Source organism: Dermacentor variabilis, chromosome 10, assembly GCF_050947875.1.
Source record: "Dermacentor variabilis isolate Ectoservices chromosome 10, ASM5094787v1, whole genome shotgun sequence".
Taxonomy (NCBI): Eukaryota; Metazoa; Arthropoda; class Arachnida; order Ixodida; family Ixodidae; genus Dermacentor; species Dermacentor variabilis.
Window position 1 is genome coordinate 20,660,243 of NC_134577.1, and position 12,597 is coordinate 20,672,839.

General features: G+C 43.2%; 1 protein-coding gene across 1 annotated transcript; it reads left to right on the forward strand.

Annotated features, from left to right (window-relative positions):
• Nucleotides 1–11: 11 nt before the first annotated feature.
• On the forward strand, nt 12–4,740 carry ND-B18 (NADH dehydrogenase (ubiquinone) B18 subunit). Its single transcript, XM_075671922.1, has 3 exons — nt 12–252; nt 742–910; nt 4,541–4,740. The coding sequence occupies exons 1-3, from the start codon at nt 120–122 to the stop codon at nt 4,635–4,637; spliced, it is 399 nt and encodes a 132-aa protein (XP_075528037.1). The 5' UTR covers nt 12–119; the 3' UTR covers nt 4,638–4,740.
• The last annotated feature ends 7,857 nt before the right edge of the window (nt 4,741–12,597 follow it).

Consider the following 12,597-nt stretch of genomic DNA (forward strand, 5'->3'; position numbering starts at 1 on the left):
ACACGAATCCAATCTACGCGGCCGTTGGCACTGCCGGCCTGCCAGGGCGAAGGGCAAAGCAAAGCTTCAAGAGGACAGGACTCGATTAGGAAATTCTGGGATAAACAGAACAAGTAATCATGGGCCAGTACTACGGCACGATGACCACTGTCAACGGTAATGCTTTGGTGCAAGTAATGGAACCGGAGAAGAAGGTCTTCCAACCCAGGCACGATCCGATGCTTGGGTTTCCAAATGGCCGAAAGCCCCGTGGTAGGTCGATCAGCCTCTGCTCCCTTTTTAATTATAACTTTAACGGTCTGCGTAATTTGACTGCATTGTCTCATTTGTTACATGCCTAAACTGACTAAAAAATACGGCGTCTGCGCCCTACGTGGCTTGCGTGTCTGGCTTTCTGGCTGTTCATGAGCACATGCGTTGCTTCCAATGCTGCGCTGAATGCAGAAGAGCAAAATAGGCATGAAACACGGGACACAACCGCAAATGATGAGAAATGACCGCAAGCTGTCCAGTTAAAAAAACGAATGTAAGTGAAACTTAGAGCAACATCTAAATACGTGCTAAGTGAGGATCATTATGTGCGTTACGGCTGCAAGCCTTCATGGCCCCTTTTCATAAACCGTTCTGACCAAGCAGCTTCATGTGGCATGTATGTTGACGCATAAAACTGTAGTGTTTATCGCTCTATTTCTCCCTCTTGCTGCTCAGCATTCTTTGTCTCTTCATTCTTCTGATATTCAGAGATGGTGGCCACCGACGAGGAAATGGAATCGGCAAAACTGCCGCCGGAAAATCGAGACTTTTGTGCACACAAGTTAATAGAGCTTCGCGCATGCATGAAGCACAGGTTTCCCTTTGTGACAACCTGTGGCCACGAAAAACATGAGTATGCCAGCTGCATGTATGACGAGTAAGTGTTATTTCTTTATTTTTCAATCTCACTGGGCAAAGTTATAGCGTGCACATATATTCAGTCATATCCCCTTTAGTCACGAATGTATTGACCCGCCGTGGTTGCTTAGTGGCTATGGTGTTGGGCTGCTGAGCACGAGGTCGCGGGATCGAATTCAGGCCACGGCGGCCGCATTTCGATTGGGGCGAAATGCGAAAACACCCGTGTACTTAGATTTAGGTGCACGTTAAAGAACCCATGTGGTCGAAATTTCCGGAGCCCTCCACTACGGCGTGCCTCATAGTCAGAAAGTGGTTCTGGCACGTAAAACCCCATAATTAATTAAACAAATGCATAGCCCCCGTCATAGCTCTCAAGAGCACAGGAGCAGACGTTTAGCGCTGCCTACTGAAGGAAGCTGGAATGGCATAGCTGCTTCTGAGCATGAGCTGCCAGCCAAACAGGTCTTCGCAACTTGCTGTCAAATCCATCTGCTTTGCGCAGCTCCCCCTTTCTGGCGATTCTGCCTGATGATGGGTGAACCATGTATTCGCAAGTGGCAAGGTGGTTCTTTATTGGAGGCTGTCTTGGCATGACAATGCAGCCACTTGTCATGCGTCAAAAAAATGTGCACTCGTCCAGCCTGTCATTAGATAGAATCATAAAAAAATGGGAGCTCTGCAAGGGGTATGGCTATAACCAGGAGTGGTGAAGCCCTTTCCACCTGGCAAAGAATTCTCTGGAGCAACTACGTCATTCCAACTTGCTATGGTAGGCAGTGCCAAGGGTCTGAGAAGCACACCGCTCCCGTGCTCTAGACAGACATGACGGGAGCTGTACACATTTGTGTACGCGAATCACTTTCTACACTTCTGTTCAGTAGTGGCAATGAAAAGCCACAGACATTCAGCTTCTGGTAAATTAAGCCAATGTGACTCCAGTTTGCTTCAGACTGCACATTATTGCTACACGTGACCACCACACTAGAGGGGGGAGCCTGTGCCAATAACTCTAGGCACCGCCATGTTTGGTGGGAAATTTGATTCACTGCATTTCGACAGCAGTTGTGAAAAAAGTTTTTGCTTTGTTTGAGTGCCTGTTGCCAATAACTTGGCAAGTGGATTGTACCGGGGCTTCACACTTTCTACCTTAAAATAGTGTCATGGGTGCCTGCTCACTAAATGGAAATTCTTTTAGTCAAACTTCGTTATAATGAAGGCACATCTGACAGAAAAAATATATATATATATATATATATATATATATATATATATATATCCTATGCTTGTTATAAGCATATATTTGTTAGGTGTTAGTCTTGACAACAAAATTTCGATTTTACTCTGTGATTACAATGACTCGTTGGAAAAATTCAGAAAAGACGATTCCACCATCCTAATATATTCTGGAGTCCGCAACACCTTGAAATAAAATTATGGAACTTTGACATATTTATTGCCAATGCATCATAGTTCATGACCAATCTGCTACTGGGGTAGTCCATTGGATGCGGCATTGCACTCCTGAACTTGATGTTGCAGGTTTAATGCTGACTGGCACGGCCACATTCCGGTCGGGGCAGAATGCAAGAGCACTCGTGTACTATGTATTGGTTGCACGTTAAAGAACACCAGGGGGCCAAAATTAATCCGGAGTCCCCTACTACAGTGTGCCTCATAATCAGATCATGGTGTTGGCACATAAAACCCAGAAATTAATTTTTGAAATTCACTTATTTTAAATATCAAATTGTCATAATTATACAAATTGAATAGCAAATACTAGCTATTCAGTTCATATTTGAAAATTTGTTTGCCTCTATACCATAATTTAACCGTTAAAAAAAAGCTGGGCTAGTTGGCTCTGGTTGGTGCTGAATGTTGTTCTACCAGAGCCTAGCCATAAAATGTGATGCTATTTAGTCGCTGTCCTTGTCTTGACACCACTTAGTGGTAAAGTCCGGCGCATTTCTTGCTGTCCTCTCTTCGTTTGTCCAAGCACAGTGTTTTGGCCAGATATAATATTGTGCAGTTTTTATCACATCCTAGTGTACACTGTGGCTGAATTCTGACCTTAGGGGCTAAGGAGTACTCTGCTTGTTCACTTGCCAAATTGAAGCCTTTACTCGCAGGGTGTGCGAAATTCTCACTTCCTCGCATATCTCGTTTGACCTGTACGTGATAGTGGACTGGTGGCCTAAAAGTGAAACTAAAGCAAGAATATATGGGCTGGGGCCACTATTCTAGGCAGTGCCTTCTCCTTGCTACATCGTCACTGTCAAGCCTGCCTTCACCTCAATGGTGCTGCAAGCAGGTGGTCGGCCATCTTTTGCAGGACAACCTAATCGTGTGGAGAAGCCTCTTTGCAATGTTTTGCAATCTCCCCTCATTGGATAAAGCTTATGCAATGTTTCCCACATTGTATGTCGTGACCCTGGTGGATCACACCAGAACCTGCAAGGGATAGTCAATAAGCAGCCAAGGAGCTTTAAAAAAACAACAACAAAACGATGTCACAGTACAGTTACAGAAAGGATTGTAGCAAAGAAACATCGAGATAGCACTTTCTTCAATCGAATCACTGTTTGGGTACATGTGCACGTACATCTGGTCCACTTCTCACATAAACAACTTATTATGCATGGTCATGGGGAGGGTTGTATTAGGGTGATATAGCCTACACCTTTCCGTCCATACGTAGGGGTACATGTATTTTTTGGTTTGTTGGTTGTTTTGTATAATTGCAGTTTTCTGTGCAGTCGCACGCAGTATGAGCTGCAACATGTTGCCCATAGTCGAAGGGGCCCTAAGACTGAATGGAGGCAACCACATACGAAATATTGGAGAAGTAAACATCTTGTCAATAGACGATACGCAAAAGTCAGTAAGCAGGCTTTCCTGCAAAGCTTACTTTTCCAAGGAAGATGGCTGCGTTCCTGTTAGTAGCGCTGTTAAAGCTGAGACGTGTTTTGAAAACTTGGACGGTGCAGGGAATGGACAGTCGCGGGAATAATGTCACTGACCTGCATTTTGGTACTTCACATACCATTCTAGCCCCAGGTCCGTCATCCTGGTTGTGTCAAAGATGGTGTGTGTAGAAGCGCGCTTGCAGGTTTTTCATATGTCTGTTATTGTCATTTATTATATTTCAGCATTTTCTAAGCAGTTTTTTTAATTTCGGCACTGCCATGTGCTCATGAAGGCCCTTTGACCTTGGAGACCATGTTGCAGCTCGTATTGCACGTGACTGTACATATAACACATAGGCTTTTATTTTTGTTTTGTTTATTTTGAACATTTGTTTATGAATTGCCTGTGGCAGCAATATTCAGCCTCGTCGGGTGGGTTGTTCCCTGTTCACATGGGGCGCTTTTATCATGGTCGAGCCAGATTACTCAATTGGCAGTCGCGATCCTCGTCGCCAATGTTGTATCTTGAATGGTCTTTATTTCAAGCGTCATAGCATACATACAGACAGGGCAAACAGTGCCACCTGCACTTTTCAAACCAATACTGAAACTAGCAACAAAACAATGTTCATCATCACGCAACTGCCAGCCCACTCCCAGACAGCATGTTGCCGACAGGGTGCATGGTTTTTTTTTTGGTTGCAGTGATGTGGAACATGCGTCTGCCTTTGTTCTTTCAGCTACATGATACGCTACAAAGAGTATGAACGAGAACGGAGACTCAGGGCGAGAGAGGAGCGTCTCTCCAAGAAAAAGACCGAACTGTTGCTTGAGTGAGTTGGAACACACGTCGGCTCATGCTTGGGATACGCCCCAAAGCTTGAGAATCTGTACAACTCATAGTGTTTTGTTACATAATAAAAGGAGAAGATAAGCCAAAGTTACTGTGGTGCCTTTGTCCAAAGCCAAATGTGTTGGCTTGATATTGACTGTCACCTCGTATGCTTTGAAACGTCTGTACAGTCTCCTAATAATTGTTTTGGACGAATGCAGTTTTAGGACTGTGGCTGCTTTCTTGCATTTCAAACGAGTAGGGTGTATACAAAGGTTCATTGGCCGCTTGCCGGCTCCTAAGCTCACATGGGCTCCTAAGCTCACATGCTATGATACCGGCTGATAAAATATGTTCCACACCTGCTGCCAGGGCCATGAGTGGTTCTGGCTGACGCTACCAGGGCTAATCTCGTAGACATTCTCAAATAACCAGGAAAGTGGATGACCACTGCTGTAGCTTATTTGGTAAAGCAGACCATGCATAATACGTAGGTTTTGGGTTTGGCTCCCACCTGCAGAAAGTTGTCTTTTTGTCGACTGTCATTTTCCTTTTTCTTATTATTTCCACATTTGGATTAAACAACTATTTCCTTTATTAATCACTTTTATCCAATTGTATGACATTGACTGTAAGTTTACCGGTGATTTCTTGCTTGTACTCCGAACAACATGTACTTGGTCTTACCCACATACACTCGATTGTCTTTCTTCTTTTTTAACCTGTGTGATAACTTGGACACCCTGTGTGTGACTTTATTTACCACATTTTTGCAAAGAGTAGACCAGTGTGCTGGTTGCACCTACCTGTGTAGGCTGTAAATGTGAATCCCTGGCTGGATGCCCAGGATTTATGGAAATATAACCTCTTTGCAGCCTGCACACTTCTGACTCATTGCTTGATACTTAACTGGTGACACACTGTCGATACAGTTAATGGTGCACTAAATGCAGACATTAAATGTTGTAGATTATTGATCCATAATGTCTAAAGTGTCGCCTTTAGCTAGATCAGAACTTTTTGTTCAGTGAGGAAACAATGTAAATATGGGCCAGCATTGGTTGCTGCCACTGTGAAAGATATGAAGTTAGGCCACATACTCTGCAACTTTCCACTTTATTTTCCTTTCTTTTGCTATTGCACGTCATGCCAAGTGGCCGATCCCAGCGATATGCACAGTGACATCTGAGCCTATGACAAAGGGTAGAAAGAACAGAAAATGAAATAGATTATTCAAGAATACAGCCCTAGCTCTCTATGTGCATAAGACATATCCACACTTGTTTTATTGCGACAGTACAGACATTCCAGGCGCATTTTTGATGTTGTCGTCGCCATGTTCCTTGTAGAGTTAAAATGTAAGGAGGATGAATGGACTGCCTGTTGTATGTGATATGCTGTGGGTGCTAGGGCAAGCATCCAAAGATGAGTCGGGAAGGGTGATGGCTTCATGAATGCCCAACATTGGAGGTCACGTGATTGAGCCTGCACGGCCCCAAGGGCGGGCTAGAAAAGAAGTGTGGTGTAGCCCTGCTCGCGTGACCAAACGCACACGCAACCAGCGCGCCATATGTTGGAGGTAATCTGCTGCGTATGCCAGGGTGGAGTACAAGCATGCAGGCTTCATGCAGGCCTGTCTTCACACATGCCTAGTTTTGAAGTGCTGAAGTTTTGTGCTCTGAAGCTGTTACCAAGATGGGATTACCAAGTAGCACAGCTACAAGTTCTTCTAGTGTTGGAGGTCGCCTGATCTGAGTTTTGAAGACACAGCAAATTTGAACTGAAGAAGTGAGCAGCAGCACAGAACGATCGCATGGCAACAGCGAGTGCTTGCGATTATCGAGAGAGATCTGGGCTGCTATATTGTATGTGTTCAAGAAGCTGACATTTGGTTTTGCCTCGTGCGATTGGCTTAGATTGGCCTACGACGCAATATCGGCATGGCCTGGGACAATCGCATGAGACGAAACCAAACGTTCGCGTTTCGAATGCAAACAAGATAGTGGCCCCATTCATGTTTGTGCACTCATGACACCATGCCTGTTTAGTGAATGTTTACTACAATTTATACAACCTAAAGAACTACAAACCTTACTTCATGTAATTGTGTTAATACTCTTTTGCTATCAAAGGTTCATGTTCCAAGATAAACTATGTCATTTTTCTTGGAGCAGAACAAATGAGAGATATTCCAAACAGTGGTCTGTCACTCTAGACTTTTGTATTTTTTTATTTATTTATTTCATACTGCAGACATAGTTCAGGTCCAAGCAGGGTGCTAAAACTCAACAATAATAGAATGCTTCAATCAATCAAGCAGGGTGGTAAGACACAACAGTAATACAAAGCATCAATCTTTTGAAACAAGCAACGAGTTATTCCAGTCTGTTATAGTTCTGGGTGGTGGTGGTGATAAACTTTATAGAAAGGGGGACGTGGCTGAGAGTTTGGGCTCAAGTAAGGCCCTGGGCCATATGTGCAAAATAAGGTGTTAGTCAATTTGTATGATGGTGTCGAGTAAGCCTAGACGTTGAAGTAGACATATAGGATGCAGGATTAATCTTTCATCTCCATTAAAAAGCATGGTAAGAAATCGAATTCTCAAGTTTTCCTTTCGCTGCTCAAGGATTTCGATGCCATCATCACGCATTATTTGTGAGAGGGAGTCATATTGAGAGAATTTAGAATATATGAATCGCACAGCTTTTTTTTGTACCCTTCCGAGACATTTAATATTTTGTTTAGTAAACGGGTCCTGAACAACACATGCATATTCAAGTTTCGGTTTAAAAAATGAATAGTAAGCAAGCAGTTTTAGGTTAGGTGGGGAATTTTTAAGTTTATGTCACAAGAAATATAATTTAGGCAAGGCCAAAGAACAGACATCAATGTGTAAATTCCATGATAAATTGTTAGTAATTGTGACACCCAAACACTTATATTTTTTTTAGCGTCTACTTTTGAGTACACCATTTGTGCATGGTTATCTTTTCAGCAGATTCGTGTTATTCATGTTATAGATTCAGATTCATGTTATAGCAAATTACATTACATGTATGTTTGAAGCATGATTGACAGTGCAGGTAACCACCATTTTATTATTCTTTCTCTTGCTTTGCTGTAGCTTTCGATCTTCATCATCACTCTGTGCCATTATTCGTCTATATTACGCCTAATTGCAGACAGCAATAAGTCTATACAAGTGCCCCATTGCATTTGGTAAGAACATCTTTTGCTCCTTCAGCAACTCCCTAGTGCCTTTCGTGCACATTAATGTGAAGTTGGCATAGAAAGTGCTGAAAAAAAAAATGATCTATAGCAGCAGTGGCTACTAGTCGGAATGTTGCTTTTCATTCCAGGAAAGAAAATTGTTCGCGAAGTTCATGGTTGAGTTTATTTGTTGACTGTCTCAAAGCTTCTTTGCTTTCACAAGAGAACCTCGTTTTTGTTGCATGGTGTTTTGTTAGTCTCTCTGATCACTTATATCAGTAATATTCAGTTTTCTCATAAAAGTGAACTTTGCATACTAGATAACTTAAGAAATGAAGCAGGAAGATTTATTCTAGTGGCGGATGGTTGCGGTGGCTGCGCATATCTCTTGGTTGGATTTCATAACCATAGGCACATTATTGCTGAAGATTCGGCTTCACTTTTCAGCAATGTATTAGTGGACAGTACTAGACAGTGGTCCTTGTGGCTATATGGGTAAATCACACCAGAACAAGTTGGACAGCTCATGCCCAGTATGGGCAAGTCACTCTCCATGTTAAGGTCACACCAATGGAGTATGTTTAGAACTTCCAAGAAGCCATTCCTGGTGTGATCATTGCTATGGATCATTCACATTATGGCAGTCTTCTTTTTGTATAAATGCAATATTCATGGCAAGAAATAATAGTAGACAAGTTATTTTATATTTTCCTTCATGTGGAATGCTCTTTGGGCTTTTAAGGATTAGGAATATACTGACAGGACATTTTTTCCTTAGTATCACTTTCTGTTAAATGATAGTAGAAACCATTTAAACTTTGGAAAGTCATCTCTGCCATCTCTGACGCCACAAACTTTAAAGAAGCTGTCACCAGTTAACTCCACTCCTCTCTTGTAAGTCATGTGGCCCCCACTTAGCTGCCTCCAGGACGTTCGTGAATAAAATGGAGGCAGCCTCACCCTTTCCCTTTTGCAATAATACCCCCTCCCTTGCAACCGCAGCGCCCTCGGCGCATTTTAATGTGTAATAAACATACTTTCATTCATTCATTCTTGTAATGCCTTTGGGCCCTGCCAGTATGGAAAATAAATAAAATATTTTGGCTATGTTACCAAGGAGCTGAATGCCTCGTGATGTCACGACACATTGCTTGCTCCATTCCTGTGATTGTTGTGACTGCCACATGCGAGCACTGCCTGAAGAAACAAGCAAAGCACTCTTTTTTTTACAAATGTTTTTAAGAGCAACACTGTTGTACCTAGCTTTATTGCTACACGATGCCTGCAAATTTTGCTCTGTGTAATGGTGTGATCATGAGACTGATGTCGTCCGGTTCAGCATTGCGAGATGACTTCACTGTCAAAATGTTTCTCAACCTTCAAACTCTCTCCATGTGGCCATTTCCCAGTGAGAAATCAATGGTAGAGATTTTGTAACTTTGAAAATGTATGTCAGTGTTCCTGTAAAGAGTTTAGTCTAGTGAAGTATGTTTGGAAGTTGTGGTTTGCATTTGTTTGTTGGGAGAAGGTAGTTATTAACAGGAAATAAAAAGCAAGGGCAAAGTCTCTCTTCTTGTATTTTGTGCCTGAATTGCCTTGCTTGTATGTTAGCATGTCTTCATTTATTCCAAAGCATATTCATATGTTTGGACACATTTTCATTCAGAAAACGTTCTTAGAAGGCCCATCACTAGGTCTGGCCATTTTGAGCTGACTAGCGCAGTGCATAGATTGTGTGTTAATGATCGTGTCGGCTAAGTGTTACATCCCTACACACCTCGGAATGAGTTTAAATTTCAAAGCAAATGCCGTTTGCCCTTCTCGCAGCACCGCACTCCCAGCCAGAAAGCTGAAGTCAGTCGGTCAAGTACGCCTATCTACATGGCAGCGCCATACGCGCCGTGCATGCCGACGGGCGCGCCACTGGTGGCGGCCTTGCGCAGAACATGCGGGAGAGGAGCATGGCGCGCGTCGTAGTTTGTTGTGTCGTTGATCGTGCTTCTCTGTCTTATTCACCTTTTCAGAGCAAGATAGGCAACACCATTCGCACATGTGGGGTGGCCAAAGCTTCAGGGAATGTCGAAGAAGAATTGTTGCAGGGTGGGGGGCTCAAATACCGGTGAAAACGCGCCGGCGATACGGTTCAAATCATTCCCGGCGAAGCCTCAGCAGCGGAAGCAACGGTAGCAAAAATGGATTGTCGCTTCGAAGGGAAATTTCTTGTTCTCATCCTTTCCTTCTATCTCGTCGACGTATTTTCCACTCGATCATAGTTAGACGCGTGAGCAACGAAGTTCGTCTGCGATGCAGCATGAGGTTTAAAGGCATTTCGCTAAAGTTGAGAATGCTGTTTGCCGCGTTTATTGTTTTCCGCTTCGTTACCGCGTTGCGCTAGCTAGGCAGCACGACTGCACGAGCGCACGGCGTTGTATGTTAAAGCTACTGAAGTTTGCAAGAACTGAAATTGCTGATTTTATGTGGCCCGGTAAATCCTCGCACCAACTGTCGCGCACTTCATGTTTTTACATCTATTTTATGCGCACATGTTTAACTATTGCTAGTTGCTCCATGCATAACTCTTGTTGATTCTTTTGAGCTGCGAAGTTTTCACCCTGCCTTGTTTGTAAAGGGTATAAATCACGCTGTGTCTTATCGGAATGATACCAAGGAAGTGCTTCTTTAACAGCTTTATTCTTTTCGCCAGAGGGCATCTTAGATATTGTTTGCATTTTTAAAAATGTGTTTAGAAAATAGGTAGTTCAGAGCGAGAATTGGTAATAGCTGCTGCATATGGTATATTTGTTCCATTTCTCGCTGAAAAGTTCGCGTCCCGTTTGGGAAGTCATCATACCTCGATGCTGCCTGAGCAAACTTAACACGCCGAGTGATTTGTTTGTTTCACAACGTAGTCCCTTCTTGCATGTGAGTTTTGTACTCAACTGAATTCTTTCTTATACTTACGCTGCAGACGACTAAACCGGGCCTTGCCGCCATCGCTCATCTACTTTGACTGGCCCTGCTCTGCCTTTAAATGTGTGGCACCTCTCTCTAGTAATATAAAAAAAGTACTGAAAGGTAGTCAGTATTTAGCTTTGTACGTTTCCAAGCAGCTCCGTTGCGGAATTTAATATTGCACAAACTGCAGCGGAAACGGTAGTTCATCGGCGTATGCAGCAGAATTGCATTGGCGGTACAATACTAACGCGCTCTTCTTAGCCCGTGTGTTTGGTGACTTCGTTGGCTAGTGTACGCGTTTCCATGAATAAATTGGCAATTACTCTTCTTGAGACGACTTCGACTGCGCTTATTCAGCGATGTCACATATATTCATGGGCAGAAAAATCACAACGGCATATGCAGAGATTGCACCGTGCGGATTTGTTTGATATAAGTCTGCACTAACGACGGGTGCTTATTATTCAAGTACAGAAGCAGCAGTGCGGCAAGGGTAGAATAAAAAAACATCGAGAGATGGCATTACTCAACCAAATTTATCGGCTAGTGAACATGAGGTCCACGTCATGTAAATGGGCTTCATGGCGTTTGTCTTCGGGACACACCTTGCACGTATGTGGACCATGTTGTCCCAAACACCGGTAACATCGTGTTCATACCCGCTAGCACAGAGGTCAGCATCTTTCCTACAGCTCTCACCGCAGAAGCAGCAGGCTGGCACCCGAATAAAGGAGAAATCGCAGCCGCGAACTTCAGCCATCCTTGCTGCAAAGGGTTGTCGTCTGCTACTGCTCCCGCGTGTACTGTTGGAAGCGTCCGCTAGGTGGCTTTCAGTGGCGCCTCTATAGGCGGTGCACAAGGCGTATAAAGTCACACACAGTGACATGTAACTTCAAGGATTATTCAAGGCAACGTCAGTTATTTGTGTAATCAGTTGCTTCAATAGACAAATTAAAGTGAAGAGCAATAGTAAAACATACAAACCGAATGTCTGCATGTTTTTCTTTTACTTTGTACTTTAGCAAGAGAGATGTACTTCCATTTTGTCTGTTCCCACGTCGTGCACTCGTGTGCGTAGAGACTGAAACTGTCATTTTCGACATTGTTCCGACACCACAGTCATGCTCTTTCATCCTCTTGCATCTGACTCTGTTCTCGTGATTGTGGCACTGGCTTTTACCTTTAATGGGTGTTCCTGTGCAGAGTGCGAAATCGTCTGCTGTGTGAAATGAGACAAATGCAACAGCTCGACACTGGAAGCGGGCCACTCGGCAAAAAAACATAACAAAGAAGGCGGGACCCATGATGTATCCCGTCACACGATCCCCCGGTTCAAGTATGGGAGAACGCAGGGAAGGAATTATTGGCTATAATGCTCACCTCCTAAAATCACAGATTCGCGGCACTTCAAATATTTCTATGTGTGCTATTGATGAATTAATTTGAAAAATTCCTGCAGTAGGGCACTCCTTAGAAGGCACCCAACTTCCACCATGTGACCGAAGTTTGCTATGTGGCCTGGTGAGGGGCCCCTTAAGATCCACTGAATTGAGACTTTGGTTCCTTACATTGTAACATAATACACCTACCAGTAAACATGCAACAAAGCAGCATCCATTATGAAATTACATTTGTTACATTTGGTATTTGTTACTTATTCGTTACGTGCCGATATTGATCAGAAATAAAATTTAAGGTTTAGTTTGTTATGTATGATAATTCGTTGTTCAAGGTCTGACTTAATTAAAGCCAAACTGTAACGAAATTTCAGTATGGTTAAATTTGTTATAAATGAATAAG

What these genes read in the sequence shown, in the direction of transcription:
- ND-B18 (XM_075671922.1), top strand. Translation starts at nt 120, where the DNA reads ATGGGCCAGTACTACGGCACGATGACCACTGTCAACGGTAATGCTTTG. An exon ending in AAATGGCCGAAAGCCCCGTG is followed by an intron (nt 253 to 741) that starts GTAGGTCGATCA and finishes TCTGATATTCAG; the next exon opens with AGATGGTGGCCACCGACGAG. An exon ending in GCCAGCTGCATGTATGACGA is followed by an intron (nt 911 to 4,540) that starts GTAAGTGTTATT and finishes TTGTTCTTTCAG; the next exon opens with CTACATGATACGCTACAAAG.